Raw genomic sequence first — 24,532 nt, 5'->3', positions numbered from 1 at the left:
ACTAGTTCTATACTTACAGAAACAAACCAGAGAGAGTAAAGTAACCCACCCAGAGGCACACAGCCAGTAAAGGCATTAACCGATTCCTTCCCAGAGAGGCCTGAACCCAAAGCCCACACTGAACCACTTCAGATACCGTCTGACACAGGCCATCCTCTGGTCATGATAGTCCCAACCTCATGCAATTCCACTTCACTTCACGACTTGCCTTCTTCGCCTCACACCTCATCCTCGCTTAAGCGCCAACACTAAAACTCTTCTTCCTGCCTGGGGACCACCTTCCTCCACTAAACCCAAAGCACATTTCACAGCTAAAGCAGCACTTTCTCTCACATTCACTCACTTTCCCCTATTATTTTCTCATTAATCTGGTACATTTGTCCCCACTCAAGAACCAAGTGACATATTATTAACCACTCCCTACTAGACTCTCCCATCTTTTCTTGTCCCAGGATCATGTCACATTTGTCTCCTTAGGTTCCTCTGTGCTTTTTGAGTCTCATTTACAGGGGTTTTGATGACTGGGTTTTGAAGATTGGTCTGTTCCCTCAATGTGAATGTCTTTTCTCACAGTTAAACTGAAGGGATGTTTTAAGACCATGTGGTGCCATACCATCATGGGGACTCAACACTGATGTTGACCTTGGTTACCTGGTCCTAGGCAATACTCACCAGGTTTCTACTCTTCCTCCCTCTTCACACTTAACACCAGGAGGCTCAATGGTAAGGAATCTGCCTGCTACACAGGAGACTAAGATTCCATCCCTGGGTCGAAAAGACCCCCTGGAGAAGGAAATGGCTACCTACTCCAGTATTCTTGCCTGGGAAATCCCATGGACAGAAGAGCCTGGGGGGCTACAGTCCATGCAGTTGCAAGAGTCAGATGCAACTTAGCAACAAACAGCATAGAAGTAACCACGAGGGAAGTCTGGATGGGTCCAAAGTGAGCACACAGGCAATCTTCCAAGCCTGCACTGCCTGCTACAGCACCACCAGTGTCAACTATGTAAATAATGGGTTTGCCAAAAAGTTCCTTCAGATTTTTTCCCTGACATGTTACAGAAAACTCCAAGTAAGCTTTCTTGCCAACCCAATATTTAAACACTCAGTTCTTGAAGCACACTGCTCCCATTTCTAATGCTTATAGGACCCATGGGCAAAGTGGCTGCCCCTTTCTGGGGCACAGATGTCTGACTGGCTGGCTGTGTGACAGATGGACTCCTGGACTGTCACTTGGAGGTGACACTCAACACTGTACTGGAATATCACCAATGGCCTTGCTCACTGGCCCAGGGAGTCCACTGGGGCCTGAGCAGATGGAGAAAGACCACACACACACAATCTCCACCATGTCAAGTTTATTATTCCAATGGCACTAATACAGCTGGAGGTGCTCAGTGACACTGTGTGGGAGGGGTTTCCTGCCTTCTAGCTTCTGTCCAAAGAGAACATCTACCCGCTTGTTTCTTCCCCCTTTCTGGAGGAAAATCCACTACGGGCCATTTACCCAAATAAACTTCTTAATGCATTTATTTTTAACTTTTTTTTGACATTATGTTTCCCTCTCAACAAAAAAGTATTGGTTGTCCCATCCCCTCCCCCATCCCCACCGGCCAGATAAGTCCCTGCTGCAAGGGCACTTCTGTTGCCCCTGAAATCTGGAAATAAATATCGAAAGAAATGGCATCAAGTGTTCATGTTGAGCGATGGCACGAAGTGGGCCCCAGAAACCTGTCAGGCAGAGCATTACTGGGTCTGGACAGCCTCGAGGTGTCGTGGAGAATGTGGGGGCTTGTTGCTGTGGTCACTGTCCCTGGGCGCGAGGGCCGGGCCGAGTCCCACCCGACGGCGGGCTGAGCAGAGGCCGCCTACAACTTGTCCAGGAAGTTGTCCAGGGCTGGGATGCCTTCTTTCAGGCCTTTGCGCTTGCGCGTCTCCGCCACCACTTGACTGGGGCGGCTGGTGTTGTCAAAGGGGTCACCGGGCAGGATCTGCCAGTGGTCGAACACACACTGGGGGAAGGCCTGGCCGCCCGTGTTGGACCTCAGGTCAGCAGTGAAGCCTGCAGAAGGGGCAAACAGTGCTCACTGGGAAGCTCAGGTATGTGCCTCACAGTCCCCTGGCCGAGACCAGAAACACAGACTCACACCAGAGGGTCCCAGAGTCATGTTAGATGTTAACCCCATTACCCTACACCTCACCCAAAGGTTCCCTCAAGGGCTACTGATTAAAGAGGGAGGCAGGGCTGGCCATTCCTGGGCCCCACGCCTCTATCTGCACCTTCTGAGGATGAGCCAGATCTCCAGCACAGCTGCTCTGTGGCTGTGCTTAGATCCACAGGCCAAGGCCTTTCCACTAAATCAACAGTCCTGAGACCCACATGTGAGAGAAATGGGTCACCCCCTCCTTCACAAGTGTGCTGAAGAAAACTGCAGTAGGCAGCTCCCATCATGATAAGAAAGGATGGGCCACAGCTGTATGTCTGCTGGGCTCCATCCTAAAGGCAGTGGGCATCTGAGGACCACACCAGACTGGTACTCACCGAAGGACTCATTGACAGGAAGGTAGGCCTTCACAACAAACATAGGGGTGCCGGCCACCTGGGTCTCCTCAAAGACGTGACCCCGCTTCCTGTTCAAGACACCGTAGATGCCACCAACCACTTGTTCCGGACACTGTAGGGCAAAAAAGGGCTCTTGAGTGGCTGCTGGGCAGGATAGAACCCGAAACAGCAGCTGGGGGTTCCTGGCCCAGCCCCCTTACCTGGATCTCCACAAGATAGATGGGCTCCATGAGCCGGGGCTGGGCAGTCAGCACACTGGCATACAGGCAGCGCCGAGCCGTGGGGATGATCTGGCCACCCCCACGGTGGATGGCATCAGCGTGCAGCGTCACATCATGGACATCAAAGCGCACGCCCCGCATGTTCTCCTCGCACAGCGCCCCCTAAGGAGAAAGGAGGACCACCGTCTTAAGAACCCACCTCCACAGCAGCTGAGGGACAGGCTGGCCACAGCTGTCTGTTTCCAAGACCACACACAATCCCACCTCACCCGCTGACTGGCCCTGCAGTGCTGTACCTGAGCACCCCCTCACCTCTTTGGTGGCCCACTGGAAGCCAGCCACCACACTGTCCTTGATCTCATTGAGGTACTGCACACCCTTGGTGATGTCCGTGAGGATGTTGGGGCCCGTGCCGTCAGGGCCGAAGCACCAGATCTTACGGGCCTCGGCCACATCCCACTCGTACTTCTCAGCCAGGTAGCGGGCCCGCTGCTTGAGCTCCTGGCGGGCGGACACCTCGCCCTTGTCGATGTCCTCAGCCAGGCCGTCAGGGAAGGGCCGTGCCTTCATGTAAAGCCTATTGTGCTTGTTGGGGGACTTGGACAGGCAGAGCACGTTCGACTCCTCACTGACAGTCTCCCGGTATGAGACAACTGGGTCAGATTTCTGGAAGAGGAAGGTGCAAGGTCAGGTCTGCCCCAGGAAGCAGACATTCCAGAGACTCATTTTCCTAATGATGCCCACTTCACACTGGCAGAGGGTAGAGAGAAGAGCAGGCTTCACCTGACTTCGTGTAAACAAGTGTGCAGCTACTCCCTAAACTCCCACTGCCAACAGGGCTGGCTAAATAAACACTTGTGGTAAAACTATATGTGCAGTATTAATTGAAAAGTGATTGCAAACATACAAGTGCAAGATCCCATTTCAATATAGTTTCATTTAAAAAAGAATATGAAAAAACTGTCAATTCCCTGAAGAACGGAAACTCTCATTCCCATAACTAGAAAGGTTTAACAAGGAAAAACAGCATGTAAAGAAACCCAAAACCTCGGCTAAGCAGACACAGACCTGAGCTCATTTCTATAAAAAAGCAGAAAATGGAAACCAGAGTGCATCAGCTGGGGGTGGTGGGCCGCCTACAGAAACTTAAGAGTCTGCCCTTTTCACAAGTTTTTTTTTTTTGTAAACTTATGTTAGCAGAAGTTAGTAGACCCCTCACACTCCAACCCTGCCTGTGCATCTCAACAGCTGATGTCACAACAGCACATATTATCCGCTAAGAAGGGGCAGAAAGCAGCAGAACCGAGTGACCCCCACCAGCGGGCCCCTCAGAGCCCACCCAGGTCGTGCACTCCCCATCAGCCCTCTTGGTATAGGGGATGTAGGCCTCCAGCTATCACTGCGTGGCAGCGCCAGCCTCACCTTGATGGGGATGCAGGCGTGATCCTCCTCCAGGTCCTTGAGGCAAATCTCCAAGTGCAGCTCCCCAGCCCCTGCGATGATGTGCTCCCCAGACTCCTCAATGATGCACTGCAGAAGGCAAAAATGTCAGCCCAACCCTGACCCCAGGACCATGTGGTAACCCAAGGGATTCCAGGGGGCATGTGGAAAGCCAGCTCCAGCTGGACAAGGTGGACTCCCAACACAGGGTTTAGAGGGAAGATATCAGGGCCCATTTTACTAGTTTTCAACATTAACCTTCTAAAAAGGGCCTCAGGGTCCAACCCATCTGGTAGTGTAACAAAGTTGGATTCCTGGGTGGAAAACCACCATTTAAATGGGAAGGAGTTCTGCCAGGTCAGCCCAGTCACACCACATCAACAAGTCAACAAGCCACCGTGGCAGGTGTCACCTCTGGCCAAGGGCCACCCACCTGAACCATGGGGTCTGACTTGGCCAGCCGCTTCAGACCTTCCACCAGCTTGGGCAGGTCGGCTGGGTTCTTGGCCTCCACAGCGACCCTGACAACAGGGCTCACACTGAACTTCATCACTCGCATGTTGTGGGCATGCTCGAAGGTGGTGATGGTGCCAGTCTTCACCAGGAACTGGTCCACACCCACCAGGCCCACAATGTTGCCACAAGGCACATCCTCGATGGGCTCCACATAACGGCCCATCATCAGGATTGTCCTGGGGGGGGGGGGGGGGGGGGGGGGGCCCCCCCCCCCCCACAACGACACAAATGGTGTCAACACACTAGCACTTGTGTGCCACATCCCCAAGTCACCAGACAAGCCTCCCTTGTTTCTTTGGTAGTACCACACTGCATGCACCAGCGATTGAACCCAAGCCCCCTGCAGTGGAAGCACAAAGTTCCCTCCTTTGAGCCTATGGCTATCTTCATGTCTAGAGGGACAGAGCCAGCTCACCAGAGGCCAGTAACCCAGTGACATCTCAGTGAGGGTTCTGGCTCTTATCACCCCAAGACCAGGCAACGTGCTGCTGTGCCTGTGCAAGCCTCTGCATCCTAGTGCAGTCAGGGCCTCAGAGTCCCACACCTGCAGCAGTGACTGGGGGGCGCCACCCTCAGCTGAGGTCTTTGGGATCAGGGCCTGCTCTCGAGGTACCTTAACTATCCGATCACTCTAATTTCCTACCTGCTTCCCAGCTGAGGACTGTGTCACACTGAGAATCCTTAGTTAGAGGAAGGATACTAGTTCCTGGTGCTTCCCTCCCCCTGGCAGGTCTCTTACATTCAGATGACCCCACCCTTCCCCTTTCACTGGATGGAGGAGAAGCAGGAGGTTGTTGGGGCCCCCTCTAACTCCAAGTACCTCACCTCTGGATCGGCTTCAGGTACAGGTCCTCCTTCTTCCCAGGAGTATAGTTGGGTCCCATGATGCGGACCTTCAGTCCAGTGGACACCAGCCCTGAGAAGACCCGGCCGAAAGCATAGAACCGACCTTTGTCAGAGGTCGGCACCATTTTGGAAATGTACATCATGAGAGGGCCTTTGGGATCACAGCTTTTAATGCCTGAGAAGAGAAATGAAACCCCCAAAGGGGAAAACATGATTCCATGGCAGCTCAGCTTTCCAGACTCCTGAGGCTCTGTCCACCATCAGGCCCCCAAGGTGCAGGCAGGCCCCACATACCCATGGCTGCCTCATCGTCTGGGGGCCCCTCGTACAGGAGCTCACAGCGGTACTTCTGGGCCGTCACAGGGGAAGGCAGGTGGATGGTGATCATCTGCAGCAGGGCGTCCCCAGCAGGCAGCCAGCGGCGCATCACAGCCTAGAGTAGAGGATGTGAGAGGGAAACATCAGCGAGAGACCAGAAAGAAAACTGACACCAGCAGCTCCAAGAAAGTGGGACTCCCGGCAGAGTCTCTCTGCTTACCTTCAGAAGTGGTTTGCCCTCCTTGTCCTTATCTTCACTGTCCAACTTGATGTCCAGTTTTTCAATTAGTTTTGCCGTCTCCTCTTTCTTGAAGTTCATGATTGCATCAAACACCTAACATGCAGGAAAGATGGCAAAGTGGGTTTGGGAACATACTTGAAGTCTACAGTTACATCCTAGAGCCTGAAAGGCATGGATGGAGCAGGGCCAAAGCTTCAAAAAAAGTCCTCACTCACCATCAAACGCCTGAGTTAATCTAGCAAATAACAAGGAAATCTCTCAACAGACTTAAAACTCACCCTATATAAGTGGGCACACACTCACTGAAAACTCACTGGCTTACAATAGTCAGCCCTTTCTGCCACACCTCCTCTGCTGTCCAGTCAGGGAGGCTGACTGACCCCAAGATGCAGCCCAAGAGTGTGAGAAACCTGCTAGCCAGGGTTGAACTGAGGGCCTTTTGACCTCATGCGGTCTCATCCTTGTTCCAGGAGCTGACATGCAGCCTGGCCCTGCCTTGCCTTGTGGTATCTTGCCATTGGTTGCAGCAGGTTGGGTACCAGACTGTCTGGAGAGCCCACGGACAACCCTGGGAATGGGTATCTACCAAGCTTACACTGGCTCACCTTGAAGATTGGGTCCAGGATGAGCTGGCAGAACGTCCGTGGCAGCTTCTTGCCATCAGGGCTGTTGGCTGACTTGCTGAACTTGCCGGTGGCTGGATCAAAGTATCTGTTCAGAGAACACCCAACCCAAGAGTTAGAGAAATCAGCAGGGGGAAGGGGGGGTAAGACCCCACAGACACTTGAGCTGTGTCTCTAACACTCACCGGTCTCCCCACAGCTTTTTCATCATGTCCTCCACCTTCTTGGCCCGCTCAGCAGGCCCCAGCTGCCCCTCGCCCTTGGCGGCAAACTTGGCCACATACATCTCTGCAAACTGCTTCAGGGTAAAGGCCCAACCGTGGAGACCAGACCCAAAGCCAACAGTACCAAGGACAGGGTCGATCTGCAAGAACAGGAGACAGTTTAGCTGGAATAGTTGGACAAAAACCAGTTACAAAATCCCCGGGCACCCCACGCCTCAGACCTTAGATTTCTTCAACAGCCATCAGGTCAAAGTGAAGAAATTTTAGTCATCATGTACAAGGTGCCCAACCCCCAGAGGGGGTGTGTGTGCAAAGATCCCACAGGGACTGCCCCATGCACCTGTCAGCAAGCAGGGGGAGCCACTACCTCACCTCCCCAGAAGTCCAGCTTTCCTGTCACTCTAAGGTTCCTTGGAACCCAAGCTCCACCTCCCAAGAATCCCCAGGAAGTCACTGATTCAGAAGCAGTTCCCCAGGGGCAGCCCGAGACCACAGCCCTTCCAGTCTGCCCCGCGGGAGAAGTGGAAGGGGGTACTAGGAACACAGCAGAGGGAGGTACCCTAAACCCAGCAGTCAGGCCGTCCTACCATGATGTTGCCCATGGGGCCGCTCTCGCCCTCGCCATAGGTGGAGATAATGACGTTGACGTTCTCCACGATGCGCTGGAAGGTTTGGTAGAGCTCCTCAGGCTCCAGCTGCAGCTCAAGCAGGGCCCGGTCCATCTTGTTCATCATCAGCACCGGCTTGATGCGCTCAGCGATGGCCTGGCGCAGCACCGTCTCTGTCTGCACACACACACCTGCAGACCAGCAAGGGATGACGCGACTCTTGCAGCCAGAGAGGGGACAACTCCAGATTCCAAGTCGTCCTAAGGGGTGCCCACTGCTTACCCGACACGCAGTCCACCACCACCAAGGCACCATCAGTGACACGGAGCGCGGCTGTCACCTCTGAGGAAAAGTCGACGTGCCCAGGGGAGTTGATGAGGTTGATGAGGAAGCCAGAGCCATCCTTGCTCTGCTTGATGAAATTCAAGTCGTTCTCTGAAAGCTCATAGAAAAGGGAGATAGCCCTGAAAAGATAGGGACAGGTGAGCCAGGTGGAAGCCACACCTTAATCTGGCCTGTGGTCAATCAGGTTCCCACTGAGGGGGAGTCAGGATGGACACTCTTCATTCCTAAGTGAGGCTGGGATCCAATAAAAAGCCAGGCAGATGCTGCAACCTGTCCCCTCCTCCTGCATTACTCATCCCTAGAGATGAACTTAAGACTTTCCACACAAGAGCCACCGCATCTGGGAACATTTACCTTTGCAGCACCCTCTGCCAGGGACAGCCACTTCCCTGGCACCAGAGTTCACCTGGGTCCTCCCAGGCTCGACACATCTGTTGTCAAAAAGCAGCTACTACATAGGAGCTAGACATCCCAAAGGCTACTCTTCACCCTTCCCTGCCCTGCAGGGAAGTGAGTCTCAGAGCAAGACCAAGGACAAACAACTAATTTAAGACAACTGCTTTTTCTTTGGGGTGGGTGAGGTTCTCACCCTGACATCTGGGGTCAGAAAACTCACAGGGGGCTGCCGTGGGCACAGCAGGACTTTGGCATTGACCCCGAATGCCAATAGCATCCTCAGACTTTTCCAGACATTGCCAAGAGCCCCCAGCTCCCTTCCCCTCCAACCTCCTTAACTCTACCACCCATCACTGTGCCTCTTTCCCTGGAGGCAAAGGTGCCCATCTCACTAGATGAAGCTCTATCATCCCTTCTAGTTCAGAAGCCCAGCTCCAAAGTGCTCCTCTCCCCAGAATCCTGTGGGAAAAGGCCTGTCTATCCTTCCTGCCCACTACCAAGAACTCAGAGCAAGTAGCAACCCCTTTCCCTGTGGAGATGACACCAGGGGACTTGCTCACGTTGACTTGATGGTGATGCAACGCTCCTGCTCGTCCTTCCGGGTGTCAGTGAAGCGAGTCTCCCCAGCCCGGGCAGAGGCGATGATACCCGCCTTGCACACCAGGGAGTCCGTCAGAGTGGACTTGCCATGGTCCACATGGGCAATAACAGACATGTTCCGGATGTTGGCCTTCTTGTCCATGATGGCCCGGATCTGGTCTACTGTGAAGTTCACCTGGGCAGGGTGGGGGAGGGGAGGGTCATGACAGGCCGGCACTCCAGGAAAGACCCTTGGCACAGAGACTTTGATCAATAGAGGCTGCAAGGCCCTAGCCAAAAGGGGCTGGTCCCCGGTGCTGCCAACTCCAACCTAAATCCCCCTTTCTTTGTTAACACCCCTTTAAAGACGTCCAACTCACCCTGTCCCTGAAAAGCCTGATCTTGGCTGTCACACCTAAGTGACAACTCAGAACGGAAATTGGGGACTAAGTCCCAAAAAGTGAAAACAGATTTCCTTTATACTACATAGATACGGGGGTCTCGTGGAGTTCGGCTGAACCTCAAGTGTCCCACTGTGTGGCCACTGGTATACCAGAGGCTTCCCAACCAAAGGGGCTCTCCGAATTCGAAGGTCACCCCTCTCTGGGGTTGTGGGGGTCAGTTAGAGCCACCCACCCCACCTTTGATTCGTAAATATGCCCCCCCCCAGTTGGGGGGGGGGGGGTTGCGCAGCCCTAACAGGCACGAGCCTCCACCTCGTGGCTCTAGGATCAGGTGTTCATAATTGGGAGGTTCACGAAAGACAAGAGACCAGGCCAAAACTACACAGCGGGAGAAGATCAGACGCTTCTAAAGGTCTTACTCTTCTCTCCTTCAGCCATTTCCAAGACGCCCACGGCTCCCGACAGAAAATCGGACTGAAACTCCCGACCCGCCAGTTACATAAGGCGGCTCCCCTCTCCCGGCTCGCGGTGCGGCGCCCGCCATTACAGCGTCTGCCACATCATCATACCCCCCCGCCCCGCCTCCGCCCCAGCTTCAGCCGGGCCCGAGACCCCGCGAGGCGGCGGCGCCCCCGGAAGCGGAGGTCGGCGAGCAGTGCGGCGCGCAGACATGGCGGCAGCCCCTTCACCTGCCCCGGCCCCGCCAGACCCGCCGGCGCCATGTCTCCTCCCAGTCAGGGAGGCCACAGGTTTCCAAGCTTGGCAGCGCCAGCCCTGCCGAGGCCTCGCTGCCGTGTCAGGCCCCCAGTTGAACAGCGCTGCTCACCATGGTGGCGGATGGCGGTGGATTCTCCCAGGCAGACCCGAGGAAGCTAGGTCGCGCCGAGGATGGCGGCGACGACGGCGGAAGAGGACGCTGACGTCAACACCCGACACTTTATAGGCCGACGCCGGTTGGGCGGGTCATCTGACCGCGCTTCGGGGGCGGAGCGAAGCGACGCCGCGCGCAAGCGCAGGAACACCCTCCCCACCACCACCACCACCACCTCACCCGGGTAACCCCTTAGTCGGCAGCGCGGCTGCTTTAATACCAAGGGTCTGCATTCCATGCTTGGATTTTCGCGGGGGCGTGGTTGCCTCAAGCTGGGTGCACGCCTCCAGAATGCAATACTTAGGTGCAAAAAGCGAAGAGTGGCATTTTAGCTGACTATTAACCATATCTTAGCAACTATGTCATTTTGAAATTTGCCAAGCACTTCTATGAAAAGGATATTACGATGTGAATGGGGTCTGTGGATTGTACTAAGATTAAGGTTTGATATGATGTAAGATGACAGTGACAGTACTAGCTCCGGGACTGGGAGAAGAGTACTTGGGACCTCTGTACTACTTCTGCAATCACCTGTTTATAATTATTTCTTAAAAAAAAAAAAAACTTTTCAAAAGCAGATATTAATCACCCACTTTTCCCACAAATTCAGCCTCTACTACGCCAGGCATTGCTATAGGCTTTGTGGATAAAACAGTAAATAAAACACCTTATCAGCTCCATCACTTTAAGTGTTCTTACATTAGATATGCAGGTTTTTCTATGCTTCAGTTCCTTTATCTGCGCAATGGGATGATCAATACTACTTATTTGAGGGAGAGTAAAATTCACTAAATACATGTAGAGGGATTAGCACCGACTCTGACACAGTCCCCAATACACCTCAGTTATATCTAATTAGTTATCGTTACCATTATAGAACACATTTCAGGGACTGGTTTGCTGCGTCGCAAGCGTGGGAGCTAGGCATTTTTCTACATGCGCAATCTCATTTTCTACTTCATTTTCTCTCCAGAGGGAGGCGCAGGAACACTATTTTGTATTCGTGTCCTGATATGACCCTAAGAAACCGTTGTATATCAGATCTTCGACTCGAGAGAAAGAATTGGCATTTAATTCAGGATCTTTATTCTTTATAAAGAGCCCAGCTCAATGCCCGGTACACAGTAGGCGCTCATAAGTATATCTTGCATCAGGTAATCATATTCTCATTAGCGTAAATAAATCCCCTTCAACAAATCTTCCTTTCAATTCACTCTGTCAAAAGAAGGGAGCCTGCAGTGATTTCCCTGCGCTGGGAAGAGAAGAGACAGTTGTGCCTCTGTAAAAAAACTATGCAAGTTCGGATATGGAGTCTAAAATAAGATTGTCTTCTCCTATCCCTACAAAGGGTTTACGCATTTTGCTTTGTAAAGCGTGGTCACAGCCCTGATTTCATTTAATCAAAGATTACTACCACTATCCCACGTTTAACCCAGGAGGAAACTGAGGCAGCAAGGCGCTGCTCCCTAAATATCTATTGAATGACCGAGACGCAGAGCTGCAGGCAGCTAAAGTCAATGCCCTAGCTCAATTCCGGGTGTTCAAACACGTGCGCCTGTGTTCGTGTCAGAAACGTTTTATACTAATTTTGTAAGGCAAGCGCATGCGCCCTTCGGGGGACGCGTTCTCAGCAGATGGATATCCAGCTTCCCATTCTTAATAAATGTTTTATCTTAATTTTTTTTAATGTATAAAGTGCTCTCAGCATACAACGTGTGCTAGGCTCCGTCTTAGGCACTTGACCACCACCTCCTTGCAAAATAGAACATTTCAGAGATGAAAAGCAAAGGTTTTCATTAATAGGGTTGAATTTGCTCGCAAGTGAATAGATTGTTTATTGAGAAATTTTAACTTAGTCTAAGTTAAAGAAGCTGGGGAAAGGAGGATGGCGAAATTCAAGACATCCCTCCTCATACAGGGCTTCCCTGGTGGCTCAGGTGGTTAAGAGCCTGCCCGCAGTGCGGGAGATCTGGGTTCAATCCCTGGATCAGGAAGATTCCCTGGCGAAGGAAATGGCAACCCACTCCAGTATTCTTGTCTGGAAAATCCCATGGACGCAGGAGCCTGGTCAGCTACAGTCCATGGGGTCGCAAAGAGTCGGACGCGACTGAGCGACTGCTCTTTCTACACTTTAACCCCCTTGGGGAGGAGTTCCATCTCGAAGCTGCAGGGGTGGGGCCAGGTGTTGGCAGAGGACAACTCCCCACCAGACCCATAAGCCTGGGGAGAAGCAGAGCTTCAGCACAGAGAAAAAGCAGCCACAGCCAGGCTCCGGGTCTGCAGTAATAAATACCTGCGTGGGTAAAGGGCGGGGAGGAACCGAGAGAAAAAAATAACCTCTGCAGGGAGGCTCTGCTGCGCATGCGCATGCTGCGGCGCGGGGAAGACAGGAAGGCCCCCCGGAGGCCCTGGCAGCGGCCCCTGCTGACCAAAAGCCGCCACTGCACGCCCCTTGCATCTGCCTTTGATGCTGTTGAGGGGCTTATTTGAAGCCCATCACCACCTTTTAAATTTATTCATTCATGTAAGCTTCCCCACACCCCGGGTTTTGTGTGGGCTATTTTATGCAGGAGCAAACTGAGGCTCAGAGAATTAACTTCCCCAAGGTCACACAGCTAATAAGGGCGGAACCAAGTGACTTAAAAACGTACAGTTTAATGGAATATTGCTGCTGCTGCTGCTAAGTCGCGTCAGTCGTGTCCGACTCTGTGCGACCCCATAGACAGCAGCTCACCAGGCTCCTCGGTCCCTGGGATTCTCCAGGCAAGAATACTGGAGTGGGTTGCCATTTCCTTCTCCAAATGGAATATTACTCAACCTTAAAAAGGAAGGAAATTCTGACCCAGGTTACAACATGGGTAAGACCACATTATGTTCAGTGAAATAAGCTGGAAGCAAAAGGACAAATATTGTATAATTCTACCTATTGTCACTGTTTAGTCACTAAGTCTTGTCCACGACCCCATGAACTGTAGCCCGCCAGGCTCCTCTGTCTATGCGATTTTCCAGGCAAGAATGCTGGAGTGGGTTGCCATTTCCTTCTCCAGAGATCTTACCCACCCAGGGTTCAAACCCTTATCTGCCTGCTTGCCAGGTGGATTCTTTACCACTGTGCTACCTGTGAAGCCTTAAGTGTACCTATACTACTTAAAGGAGTCAAATGAAAAAGACAAAGCAAAGTGGTGGGTGCCAGGAGCTGAGGGAGGGGGGACGGGAGTCAGTGCTTAAAGGGGACAGAGTTTCAGTTTGGAAAAATGGAAAAGTCATGGAAATGGATGATGCAGGTGGCTGCACAACAATGTGAATGTACTGAACACACTAAACTGCACACTCAAAAATGATTAAAGAGGTCAATTTTACGTCATGTCTATTTTGCCACAATAAAAAAGGCATGGTTTAGTCAGGAAGCAACTCTGCCCCACTACTACTTCCTAGATGGATTTCAGAGTTGGCTGACATTAAGACAGATATTGTGAACTTAGATTCAGCCCTCACTGTCTGTGTGATCTTGCGCAAGTTACACAACTTCTCTGAGCCTCGAATTCTTCTTCATGTAAAATGTTGAATAATAACAGAATCTGTTGAATTTTGGGGATCTTGTGAAACTTAAAGAAGTTAATATAAATAAAGCACCTAGGGACTTCCCTGGTGGTCCAGTGGCTAAAACTCTGTGCTCCCAATGCAGGGACATGGGTTCCACCCCTGGTCTGGGAACTAGATTTCACATGCCACAACTAAAGCTCCCACACACTACAACTAAGATGGGACACAGCCAACTAAATAAATTAAAAAGCAAAAAAAAGCACCTAGCACATTAAGCCCCATTGAAGAGTTTGCTCCTTTTATGGGCTAAACTGTGTGTGCTCCTCAACTCACATATTAAAGACCTAACACCCCAGAACCTCAGAATGTGAGTTTATTTGGAGACAGGGTTTGAAGAGCCAATTAAGTTAAAATGAGGTCTTTAGGTCCTAACTGAATGTGACAGCAGTCATATTGGTGATTGTGGAAAGACAGGCCCAGAGGGAGACTGTGTGGAGGCACAGAAGGAAGGCAGGCGTCTGCTAACCAAGGACGGAGGCCTCGGGAGAAACCAGCCTTGCCAATATACCTCAATCTGGGACTTCTGACCTCCACAACTGTGAGATGATAAATTTCTGCTGTGTAAGCCACCCAGTCTGTGGCATTTTGTTGCGACTGCCCCAGCAAACTGAAACAGCCCTCATTGTGGAATAAACACTAGATTTTATATATTGCAACCATTCCTTCTAGGAGCATTTATTAACACTTACTACATGCTGTATTGAAGAGAGCAAGGAACTCTCTTAAATTTTGAGGCACAAAATTTAAACGGGGGGTGGGTTCTCCAAAAAACTTAGTCCCAATGGTCATTATTATTATTTTTGACTGCACCATGTTGCAGGTGGGGGTCTTATTGTTCCAACCAGGGATTGAACCCATGCTCCCTCACATTTGAAGTACAAAGTCTTAACCAACTGGCCTGCCAGGGAATCTCCCTGATGATGTTATTGTTGTTTAGTCTCTAAGTCATGTCCGACTCTTTGCGACCCCATGGACTGTAGCCCACCAGACTCCCCTGTCTGTGAGATTCTCCAGACAAGAATACTGGAGTGGGTAGCCGTTTCCTCCTCCAGGGGATCCTCCTGATCCAGGGATCAAATGGACTTCTCCTGCATTGGCAGGCAGATTCTTTACTACTGGGCCACCAGGAAATGGCCCTGATGATTAAATTAAGAAAAAAAAATTGGGGGGCCATACTGTGTAGCAGGTGGGATCTCAGTTCCCCAACCAGGATCGAACCTGTGTTCCCTGCATTAGAAGCATGGAGTCTTAATCACAGGACCATCAGGGAAGCCCTCTGATGATTATATTTTAATATCACTTTTTAAAATTCAAATAAATGCAAAAACAGACCATGATGATGAGGAAACTATCCAACTTCTTTTTATTTTTTAATATTTATTTATTTGACTGCACCAGGTCTGAGTTGCCACACACAGGATCTTCAATCTTTGTTGCAGTGTGTAGGATCTTTTCAGTTGTAGCATGAGGGTTCTTTAGTTGCACACACAAACTCTTAGTTGGGGCATGTGGGATCTAATTCCGTGACCACCCTGCATTGGGAGTATGTTGGAGGAGGCAATGGCACCCCACTCCAGTACTCTTTCCTGGAAAATCCCATGGATGGAGGAGCCTGGTGGGCTGCAGTCCATGGGGTCGCTAAGGGTCGGACACGACTGAGTGACTTCCCTTTCACTTTTTACTTTCACGCATTGGAGAAGGAAATGGCAACCCACTCCAGCGCTCTCGCCTGGAGAATCCCAGGGACGGCAGAGCCTGGTGGGCTGCCATCTATGGGGTCGCACAGAGTCGGACACGACTGAAGTGACTTGGCAGCAGCAGCAGCAGCAGTCTCAGCCACTGCACCACCAGGGAAGTCCCAGCATCCAACTTTTTAAAGATAGGACCAGTTATTGTCGATTTCTCCTTTTGTCTCAGGGTCCAGGATTACTGCAAACAGCTGAGGGTTAGGTAGTCCAGCTACACGCAGCAGGGATATTCTGTTGCATGGAATTTTCTGGAATAGCTTTAGGAAGGGGTGTATCACTTCTCTGAGTGATTGGACAGCTGAGTATACGGAGGTCTGGCAGGCTGCATGGTGGGAATGGGCGGGCCAGCGCTGGTGCCTAGGATCACTGAACTGTGTCTAGGTCTCAGGGAGGAGCTTGGCCCCTTCTGGAGGTTCTGTTCAGATCCAGTTTACAGAAGTTAAAAGTGAGACTCCTGGAGGGTAAGCAAAGGTGGGTCTGTTCTGGACTCCGCCTTTCCTGAGGGTTCCAGAGGGCCCTTAGGGACTTAATTAGAGACCTGCTCGAACTGTTTTGCATTTCTTTGTTCGTAAACTGGCCCCTGGGACCTCCGGGCTGCGGGACTTTCCACCCGCCCTGCCCTTCTCAGCCTGCAAACACACCCATCAGCTTGCAGCCAAGCTCAACCTTTTTGCCGGGAATCGCTGACATCCCTCTAGGCTCGCTGCTCTTGGATCTAAGCAGATGTTTTCCTGGGAGCCTGCGAAGAAGTGAAGTAAAGTGAAAGTCGCTCAGTAGTGTCCCACTCTTTGTGACCCCATGGACTATACAGTCCATGGCATTCTCCAGGCCAGAATACTGGAGTAGGTGACCTTTACCTTCTTCAGGGGATCTTCCCAACCCAGGGATCTGACCCCAGGCCTCACACATTGTGGGCGGATTCCTTACCAACTGAGCCACCAGGGAAGCCCTGGGAGCCTGCGGTTGGGGGAAAAAAAGTCCTTGCCCTCTGGGGAGCTGACCCTCTGGAGAAGGAAATAGCCAATCAGATATTTGCACAAATGGAAACTTTCAAATTGTGCCAGGAAGGAGGGAGAATGAGAAATGGGGATCGAACAGAGGGTGGTGATCTAGCCTGGGGGAATCTCAGAGGGCTGCCTGGAGGAGGTGACTTCTGAAAGATGAGAAAGCTCTACTGAACTAAAGTGGAGAAGGCGGGGCTAGGGGTTAGGACTCTGAGGGAGGGAAGGGGAAGGGTGGCAAGGTTTGATGAGGGTGAGGACTAAGATCCTGCATGCTTCCCAGAGTGGCCAAAAATTAAAAAAAAAAAAAAACTTAAAAATAGAGTGAACAAAAATAAGACTTAAAAAAAAAGAAAAGAAAAATAGTATAGAGGGCATTCTAGGGAGAGGGAACAGAGCAGACGGTCCTGCTTTAGAAGGACCAGTCAAAGCATGACTCTGAGACAAAGGTTGGCTAACTTTTTCTAAAAGGACCAAATAGAAAACATTCTGGCCTTTCCAGTCACACGGTTTTTTGGTCACAGCCACTCAACTCTGTACATAAGCATCAACAGGTGACACATGCTCAAATAGGCATCATTGTGGTCCAATAAAACTTTATGGGTTCTAAAATTTCAATTTCATATCACTTTCACATGACATGAACTATGATTCTTCTTTTGATTCCCCTCCTTAATCATTTAAAAATGTAAAAACCATTCTTAGCTCATGAGGTATACAAACACAGGCACTGAGGGGAATATGGCCCCCAGACCATAGTTTGAGACCTTCTCCTGCCCCCACAGGATAAGGATGTCCCTATCATTTATCATCTAAATAAGAAAACTTCACATTTGCCAAGTTGTGACTGAATTTTTAAATTGAAGCATAGTTGATTTACAATGTTGTGTTAGACTCTGTTATACATATTTATGTGTGTGTATATATATATATATATATATATATATATATATATATAGTATAAAATATGTATACTATGTTGTTGTTTAGCCTCTAAGTTGTGACTGGTTCTTTTGCAACCCCCATGGACTGTCTTCTCTGGTGGCTCAGTCACTAGAGTCTGCCTGTAATGCGGGAGACCTGGGATCAATTCCTGGGTCAAGAAGATCCCCTAAAGAAGGAAATGGCAACCCACTCCAATATCCTTGTCTGGGAATTCCAATGGACAGAGGACCCTGGTGGGCTACAGTCCATAGGGTCACAAAGAGTCAGATACAACCAAGTAACTAACACACGTGGACTATAGCCCACCAGGCTCCTCTGTCCATTGTAATTCCCAGGCAAGGATACTGGAGTGGGTTGCCATTTCTTTCTCCAGAGGATCTTCCAGACACAAGGATTGAACTCTCATCTCCTAAATCGGCAGGTGAATCCTTGACCGCTGAGCTTCTAGGGAAGCCTTATACATAGTGTGTATTTATATATATATATATATATATGTATATATATTATACATTTGTATATATATATTGTATATATGTGTTCTTTTAAAGGTTGTCTTCCACTACAGGTTATTAAAAATACTGAATAGAGTTCCCTGTGCTCTACAGTAGCTCCTTGTTGTTCATCTATGTTGTACATACTAGTGTGGATCTGTTAATGCCAAACTCCTAATTTATCCCTTCCCTCCCCCTTTCATAACTGTAAGTTTGCTTTCTTTTTATTTATTTATTCAGCTGCACTGGCACGAGGGATCCTTAACTGCTTCATGTGGGATCCAGTTCCCTGACCAGGGATGGGAACCGGGCCCTCTGCATTGGGAGCATGCAGCCTTAGCCACTGGACCACCAGAGAAGTCCCCATAAATTTGTTTTCTGTCTGAAGTTATGATTGAAGTTTAACCAGTAGACATAAATAGCATAAATCAAATATATGAAATCCAATGCCTTTCACAAAGTAAAACACACACTAGTAACCCAATATGAAAATCAAGAACACAATGACTAGCCCTCAGAAACCCAAGAAATTCCCTTGTGTCTCTTCTGGTCACTGTTGTCCAAAGATTCCCACCATCATGTCCTCCAGCCACACAGATCTGGGATTGTTCTTGAGTTGCTAAGTCGTGTCCTTCTCTTTGTGACACCATGGACTGTAGCACATCAGGCTTCCCTGTACTTCACTATCTCCCAGAGTTTGCTCAAACTCATGTCCATCGAGTTGGTGATGCCATCCAACCATCTCATCCTCTGTCACCCCCTTCTCCTCCTGCCCTTAACCTTTCCCAGCATCAGGGTCTTTGCCAATGAGTCAGTTCTTCCCATCAGGTAGCCAAAGTCTAGCCTGCAACTGATTGGATAAGACCCACCCATATTAGGGACGGGAATCTGCTTTCCTTAATAATCCACTAACTTAAATACCAAAATCATAGAGAGGGAAATGGCAACCCACTCCAGTATTCTTGACTGGGAAATCCCATGGACAGAGGAGCCTGGCGGGCTACCATCCATGGGGTCTCAAAGAGTCAGACACAACTTCAACAATAACAACAAACACACAATCGGGCAGATTGTGATTTGGGAAAATATCTTTGATGGAAATGTGGCATAAAATGGGGGGTGAAGTGATCTAATGATATGGAATGTATCACATCAAGTGGCCAAAGTATTGGAGTTTCAGCTTCAGCATCAGTCCTTCTAGTGAGTATTCAGGGTTGATTTCCTTAAGGATTGACTGGTTTGATCTTGCTGTCCAAGGAACACTCAAGAGTCTTCTCCAGCACTGCAGTTACAAAGCATCAGTTCTTTGGTGATCAAACTCTTCATGGTCCAATTCTCACATCCATACATGACTACTGGAAAAACCATAGCTTTGTCTATATGGGCCTTTGTCAGCAAAGTGATGTCTCTGCTTTTTAAGATGCTGTCAGATCTGGAGAGGGGGGAAATTTTTGAATTTCATACATGTTGAATCATGCAGCATGGCCTCCTTGGAATCTGGCTTCTTGCACTTGAAATTCATATGAAGCTTTGTCCATGTTTTGGAGGGCTGGACTTTGCCTAACCTGTTCTCTTTCTGAGACCCCAGCATAATTTCCTTATCTGTTTCACTGTTGTTGGGATTTGGGTCGTTTCCAGCTTGGGGTGGTTATGACTAACTCAGTTATGGAACATTCTAGCACGTGTCCGACAGCGTTTCTGCTGGGTACACACCTAGGAGTGGGATTGCTGAGTCATGCATGGTGCCTGATTGCAGTTTGAGTGGATATATCCATTCACCAAAGTGCAAACCAGGACAGTTTTGAAAGCAAAAGGGATACTCATTTATTTACACCAGGATAAAAATGATAACGCCTGGTTTACAGGAGGGTTGTAAATCAGACTTATCCCAGACCCCTGGGATGTGTGGTTACCCCAGGGTGTAAGGGAGCATCTGAGTGAAGACCCCAGTGAGCAGAACCCTGATACTTCCCATGTCTGATGTAAGCCTCATTTGTAAGATGGAATGTGTAATCATCACCCTCTTGGCCTTCCAAGAGTCAGCTCACTGGAAAAGACCCTGATGCTGGGAAAGATTGAAGACAAAAGGAGAAGGGGGAGGCAGAGGATGAGATGGTTGGATGGTATCAACAACTCAGTGGACATGAATCTGAGCAAACTCTGGAAGATAGTGGGGGACAGAGGAGCCTGGCATGCTGCAGTCCATGGGGTTGCAAAGAGTCAAGTCTGACGCGATTTAGTGACTGAACAACAATAGTAACAATCCTTGCACAGGATCCCTACACCACAGGATCAAACCTTGGAGCGATTTTTCCCCCAGGGGATATTAGGCCATGTCTGGGGACATTTGTAGTTGTCACAACTGGTGGGGCTCTTGGCATCAAGTAGGTGGGGGCTAAGGAGGCTGTTCCACACCCCACAATGCCCAGGACGGCCCCACAGACAATAATCTTGCCCCAGTGTCCACAGCGTCGAGATTGAGAAAAACTGTATATTTGATTTTTTAAATATTTATTTATTTAGCTGCACTGGGTCCTAGTTGAGGTCGTGGGATCTAGTTCCCTGTTGTTCTTCAGTCACTGAGCCATGTCTGACTCTAAACACAGTCTAAATTTTTAGAATGCAGATGGTATTCATTCATCCAACAAACACTTAATGAGCACCTCCTGCCTTCCAGGCATTGAGTGAGGTGCTGGGGACAAAGAACAAGTATCATTGTCTAAGTGGGGCTTATATTTTAGTGAGAGATGGCAGGGAGGTCAGTAAATATTGTTGTTGTTCAGTCACTAAGTTGTGTCCGACTCTTTGTGACCCCATGGACTGAAACATGCCAGGCTTCCCTGTCCTTCACTGTCTCCTGGAGTTTGCTCAAACTCATGTCCATTGAGTCGCTGATGTCATCCAATCATCTCATCCTCTGTTGCCCCCCTTTTCCTGTGTGATATGTCAAATAGTGAGAAGTGCTGTGGAGGGAAGCGAAACAGGATTAGGGAACACTGTTGAAGTTTTGGGGGCAGATGCTAGCAAATATTCTGTATAATGTGTAAGATGGGAATACCAGACCACCTGACCTGCATCTTGAGTAATCTGTATGCATGTCAGGAGGCAACAGTTAGAACTGGACATGGAACAACAGACTGGTTCCAAATAAGAAAAGGTCAAGGGCTTCCCTGGTGGCTCAGAGGGTAAAGGGTCTGCCTGCAATGCAGGAGACCTGGGTTCGATCCCTGGGTCAGGAAGATCCCATGGAGAAGGAAATGGCAACCCACTCCAGTATTCTTGCCTGGAGAATACCATGGACAGAGCAGCCTGGTAGGCTACAATCCATGGGGTTGCAAGGAGTTGGACACGACTAAGTGACTTCACTTCACTTTAAGGCTGTATATTGTCACCCTGCTTATTTAACTTATATGCAGAGTACATCATGAGAAACGCTGGAGAAGCACATGCTGGAACATCATGAGAAGCACAAGCTGGAATCAAGATTGCTGGGAGAAATATCAATAACCTCAGATATGCAGATGACACCCCCTTATGACAGAAAGCAAAGAAGAACTAAAGAGCCTCTTGATGAAAGTGAAAGAGGAGAGTGAAAAAGTTGGCTTAAAGCTCAACATTCAGAAAACTAAGATCATGGTATCCGGTCCAACAACTTCATGGCAAATAGATGGGGAAACAGTGGAAATAGTGGCAGAGTTTATTTTTGAGGGCTCCAAGATCACTGCAGATGGTGACTGCAGCCATGAAATTAAAAGATGCTTACTCCTTGGAAGAAAAGTTATGACCAACCTAGACAGCATATTAAAAAGCAGAGACATCACTTTGCCAAAAACAAAGGTCCGTCTAGTCAAGGCTATGGTTTTCCCAGTGGTCATGTACGGATGTGAGAGTTGGACTGTGAAAAAAGCTGGGCGCTGAAGAATTGATGCTTTTGAACTGTAGTGTTGGAGAAGACTCTTAAGAGTCCCTTGGACTGCAAGGGGATCCAACCAGCCCATCCTAAAGGAAATCAGTCCTGAATATTCATTGGAAGGACTGATATTGAAGCTGAAACTCCAATACTTTGGCCACCTGATGTGAAAAACTGACTCATTGGAAAAGACCCTGATGCTGGGAAAGATTGAAGGCATGAGAAGGGGATGACAGAGGATGAGATGGTTGGATGGCATCACTAACTCAACGGATTTGAGTTTGAGTAAACTCCAGGAGTTGGTGATGGATAGGGAGGCCTGGCGTGTTGCAGTCCATGGTGGGGGGATGGGGTGGCAAACAGTCGGCCACAACTGGACTGAGCTGAATGTGTAAGAAGATATCAGGGCAGAGCCCTGAAGCTAAGGGAGGGGGCAATTGTGGGTGTGTGTGGGAGGGGCAATCCAGGTGTGGCTGTGCAAGTGCCCCGGGGCAGCACCATGCTGTGTGTTGAAGGAACAGCTAGGAGGGGAGGTGACTGAAGCAGAGTGTGTGAAGAGGAGAAAGCAGGTGAGGGTGGGTTTGGGGTGCGGGTTGGGCAGGGCCTTGTGACTTACAGGGAAGACTTGGGATTTTACCCTGAGGGAGGTGGGAGCCCTGGAGCACCACGGTCAGAGGAGGAGTAGGACCTGACTCAGGCACTCACCAGTGCCCTCTAGTGGCTCCTTCCAGGAGGAGAGACCACAGGGCCGGCGGGGGGAGGGGGGGGTTTGGAGGCGGGGTGCAGCGGTGGGGGGGATGGCTCTGGCCTTGGGGACTATGTTGGTGCAGGAGAGATACGGTGGTGCGGCTAAAGAAATGGATAAATGGTCCATTCATATAGTGGAGTATTATTCAGCCATTAAAAGGCAGAGAAGCACTGACACATGCTATAGTGTGGATGCACCCTGAATACGTGACACTCAGGGAGAGAAGGCAGACAGAAAAGGCCACACAAGGTGTGATTCCATTCATATGAAATGTCCAGGACAAGCAAATCTACAGAGACAGAAAGTAGGTTAGTGGTTTTCAGGGGTTGCGGATGGAAATGACTGCTATTGGGGTCAGAGCTTCCTCTTGGGGTGATGTTGTTGCTCACTCGTGTCCAACTATTTGTGACCCCATGGACTGCAGCACACCAGGCTTCCCTGTCCTTCACTATCTCCTGGAGTTTGCTCAAACTCATGTCCATGGAGTCGGTGATGCCATCCAATCATATTTTAAAATGAAAACATAGTGCATTAAAACTCGTTAAACTGTACATCTAATACAAACCCCTTGACTCTGACCATTTCACCCCACTCCCCCTGGCCCTACCCTGGTCCACAATCCTATCATTATGTGCCTGCACTAGTCCCCTCCTGGCTTCAGACTTCCACTATTATTACTCACCAGCCATTTTTCCACAGTCACCATCTTGTCTTACCCTGAGTGCTAGTTAATTATGATCTTATCTCTATTTTTTTGGCCTTTTTTTTTTGGCAGCAGGCACATAGCATGAGGGATCTTAGTTTCCTAACCAGGGTTTGAACCTGTGCCTCCTGCAGTGGAAGCACAGAATCTTAACCCTTGGACCACCAGGAAGTCCCACTGGTTAATTTTATATGTCTACTTGGCTGAGCTGCAATACTTTGGCCACCTGATGCAAAGAGCTAACTCATTAGAAAAGACTCTGATGCTGGGAAGGAGTGATTGAACGACAACAACTTGTCTGAGCCAAGGTGCCTAGATATTTGGTCAACATTACTCTTCATTACACATTACACCTTCTGTGAAGGGGTTTTCAGATGATTTTGTTGTTGTTGTTTTTTTCTCCTATAGTGATAGACTTTATTATTTGAATATTTGCAACTATGACTCTCTACACAAATTTTAGTTTCTTATAAAACTATACATTCCATATCGCTAGGCCACTTCACTCCCCATTTTATGCCACATTTCCATCAAGAGGTATTTTCCCAAATCACAATCTGCCTGATTGTGTGTTTGTTGTTGTTGTTGAAGTTGTGTCTGACTCTTTGCAACCCCATGGACAATAAAGCCCACCAGGCTCCTCTGTCCACGGGATTTCCCAGTCAAGAATACTGGAGTGGGTTGCCATTTCCCTCTCTATGATTTTGGTATTTAAGTTAGTGGATTATTAAGGAAAGCAGATTCTCCTCCCTGATATGGGTGAGTCTCATCCAATCAGTTGAAGGCCTGACTAGATTTTGGCCATCTGATGTGAAGAGCTGACTCATTGGCAAAGACCCTGATGCTGGGCAAAGTTGAAGGCAGAAGGAGAAGGGGGTGACAGAGGATGAGATGGTTGGATGGCATCACCAACTCGATGGACATGAGTTTGAGCAAGCTGTGGGAGACAGTGAAGGACAGGGAAGAAGAGCATGCAACAGTCCATGGGGGTCACAAAGAGTCAGACACGATCAGATGACTGAACCATGAAAGCACAAGGTTGATCTGACCAAATAAAATGGAATTCTGCCAGGAAATGGGCTTTCAGACTTGAGCTGACTTCAGCTCTTTCCTAGGTCTGAATGTACAAGTGAAATTTCAATGTCCTAGGTGACCTTGGCAAGTCACATAACCGCTTAAGACCTCTGT

General features: G+C 49.4%; 1 protein-coding gene and 1 non-coding gene across 2 annotated transcripts; both read right to left on the bottom strand.

Annotated features, from left to right (window-relative positions):
* Nucleotides 1–1,512: 1,512 nt before the first annotated feature.
* Nucleotides 1,513–10,258, bottom strand: EEF2 (eukaryotic translation elongation factor 2). The gene is made up of 15 exons (XM_020895320.2): nucleotides 10,151–10,258; nucleotides 8,902–9,116; nucleotides 7,883–8,064; nucleotides 7,580–7,791; nucleotides 6,954–7,132; nucleotides 6,751–6,856; nucleotides 6,125–6,238; nucleotides 5,881–6,019; nucleotides 5,566–5,761; nucleotides 4,658–4,916; nucleotides 4,207–4,314; nucleotides 3,097–3,450; nucleotides 2,764–2,946; nucleotides 2,543–2,675; nucleotides 1,513–2,062 (listed from the first exon to the last, which is right to left on the bottom strand). Exons 1-15 carry the CDS (start codon nucleotides 10,151–10,153, stop codon nucleotides 1,869–1,871), a joined length of 2,577 nt encoding a protein of 858 aa, XP_020750979.2. The 5' UTR covers nucleotides 10,154–10,258; the 3' UTR covers nucleotides 1,513–1,868.
* On the bottom strand, nucleotides 7,206–7,270 carry LOC139034557 (small nucleolar RNA SNORD37). Its single transcript, XR_011487094.1, has one exon. It is a non-coding gene; the product is annotated as a small nucleolar RNA SNORD37 (small nucleolar RNA).
* Nucleotides 10,259–24,532: the final 14,274 nt, after the last annotated feature.

The sequence above is a fragment of the Odocoileus virginianus genome, chromosome 3, assembly GCF_023699985.2.
Source record: "Odocoileus virginianus isolate 20LAN1187 ecotype Illinois chromosome 3, Ovbor_1.2, whole genome shotgun sequence".
NCBI classification, from domain to species: Eukaryota; Metazoa; Chordata; class Mammalia; order Artiodactyla; family Cervidae; genus Odocoileus; species Odocoileus virginianus.
This window is presented reverse-complemented; position numbering and strand designations above follow the sequence as displayed.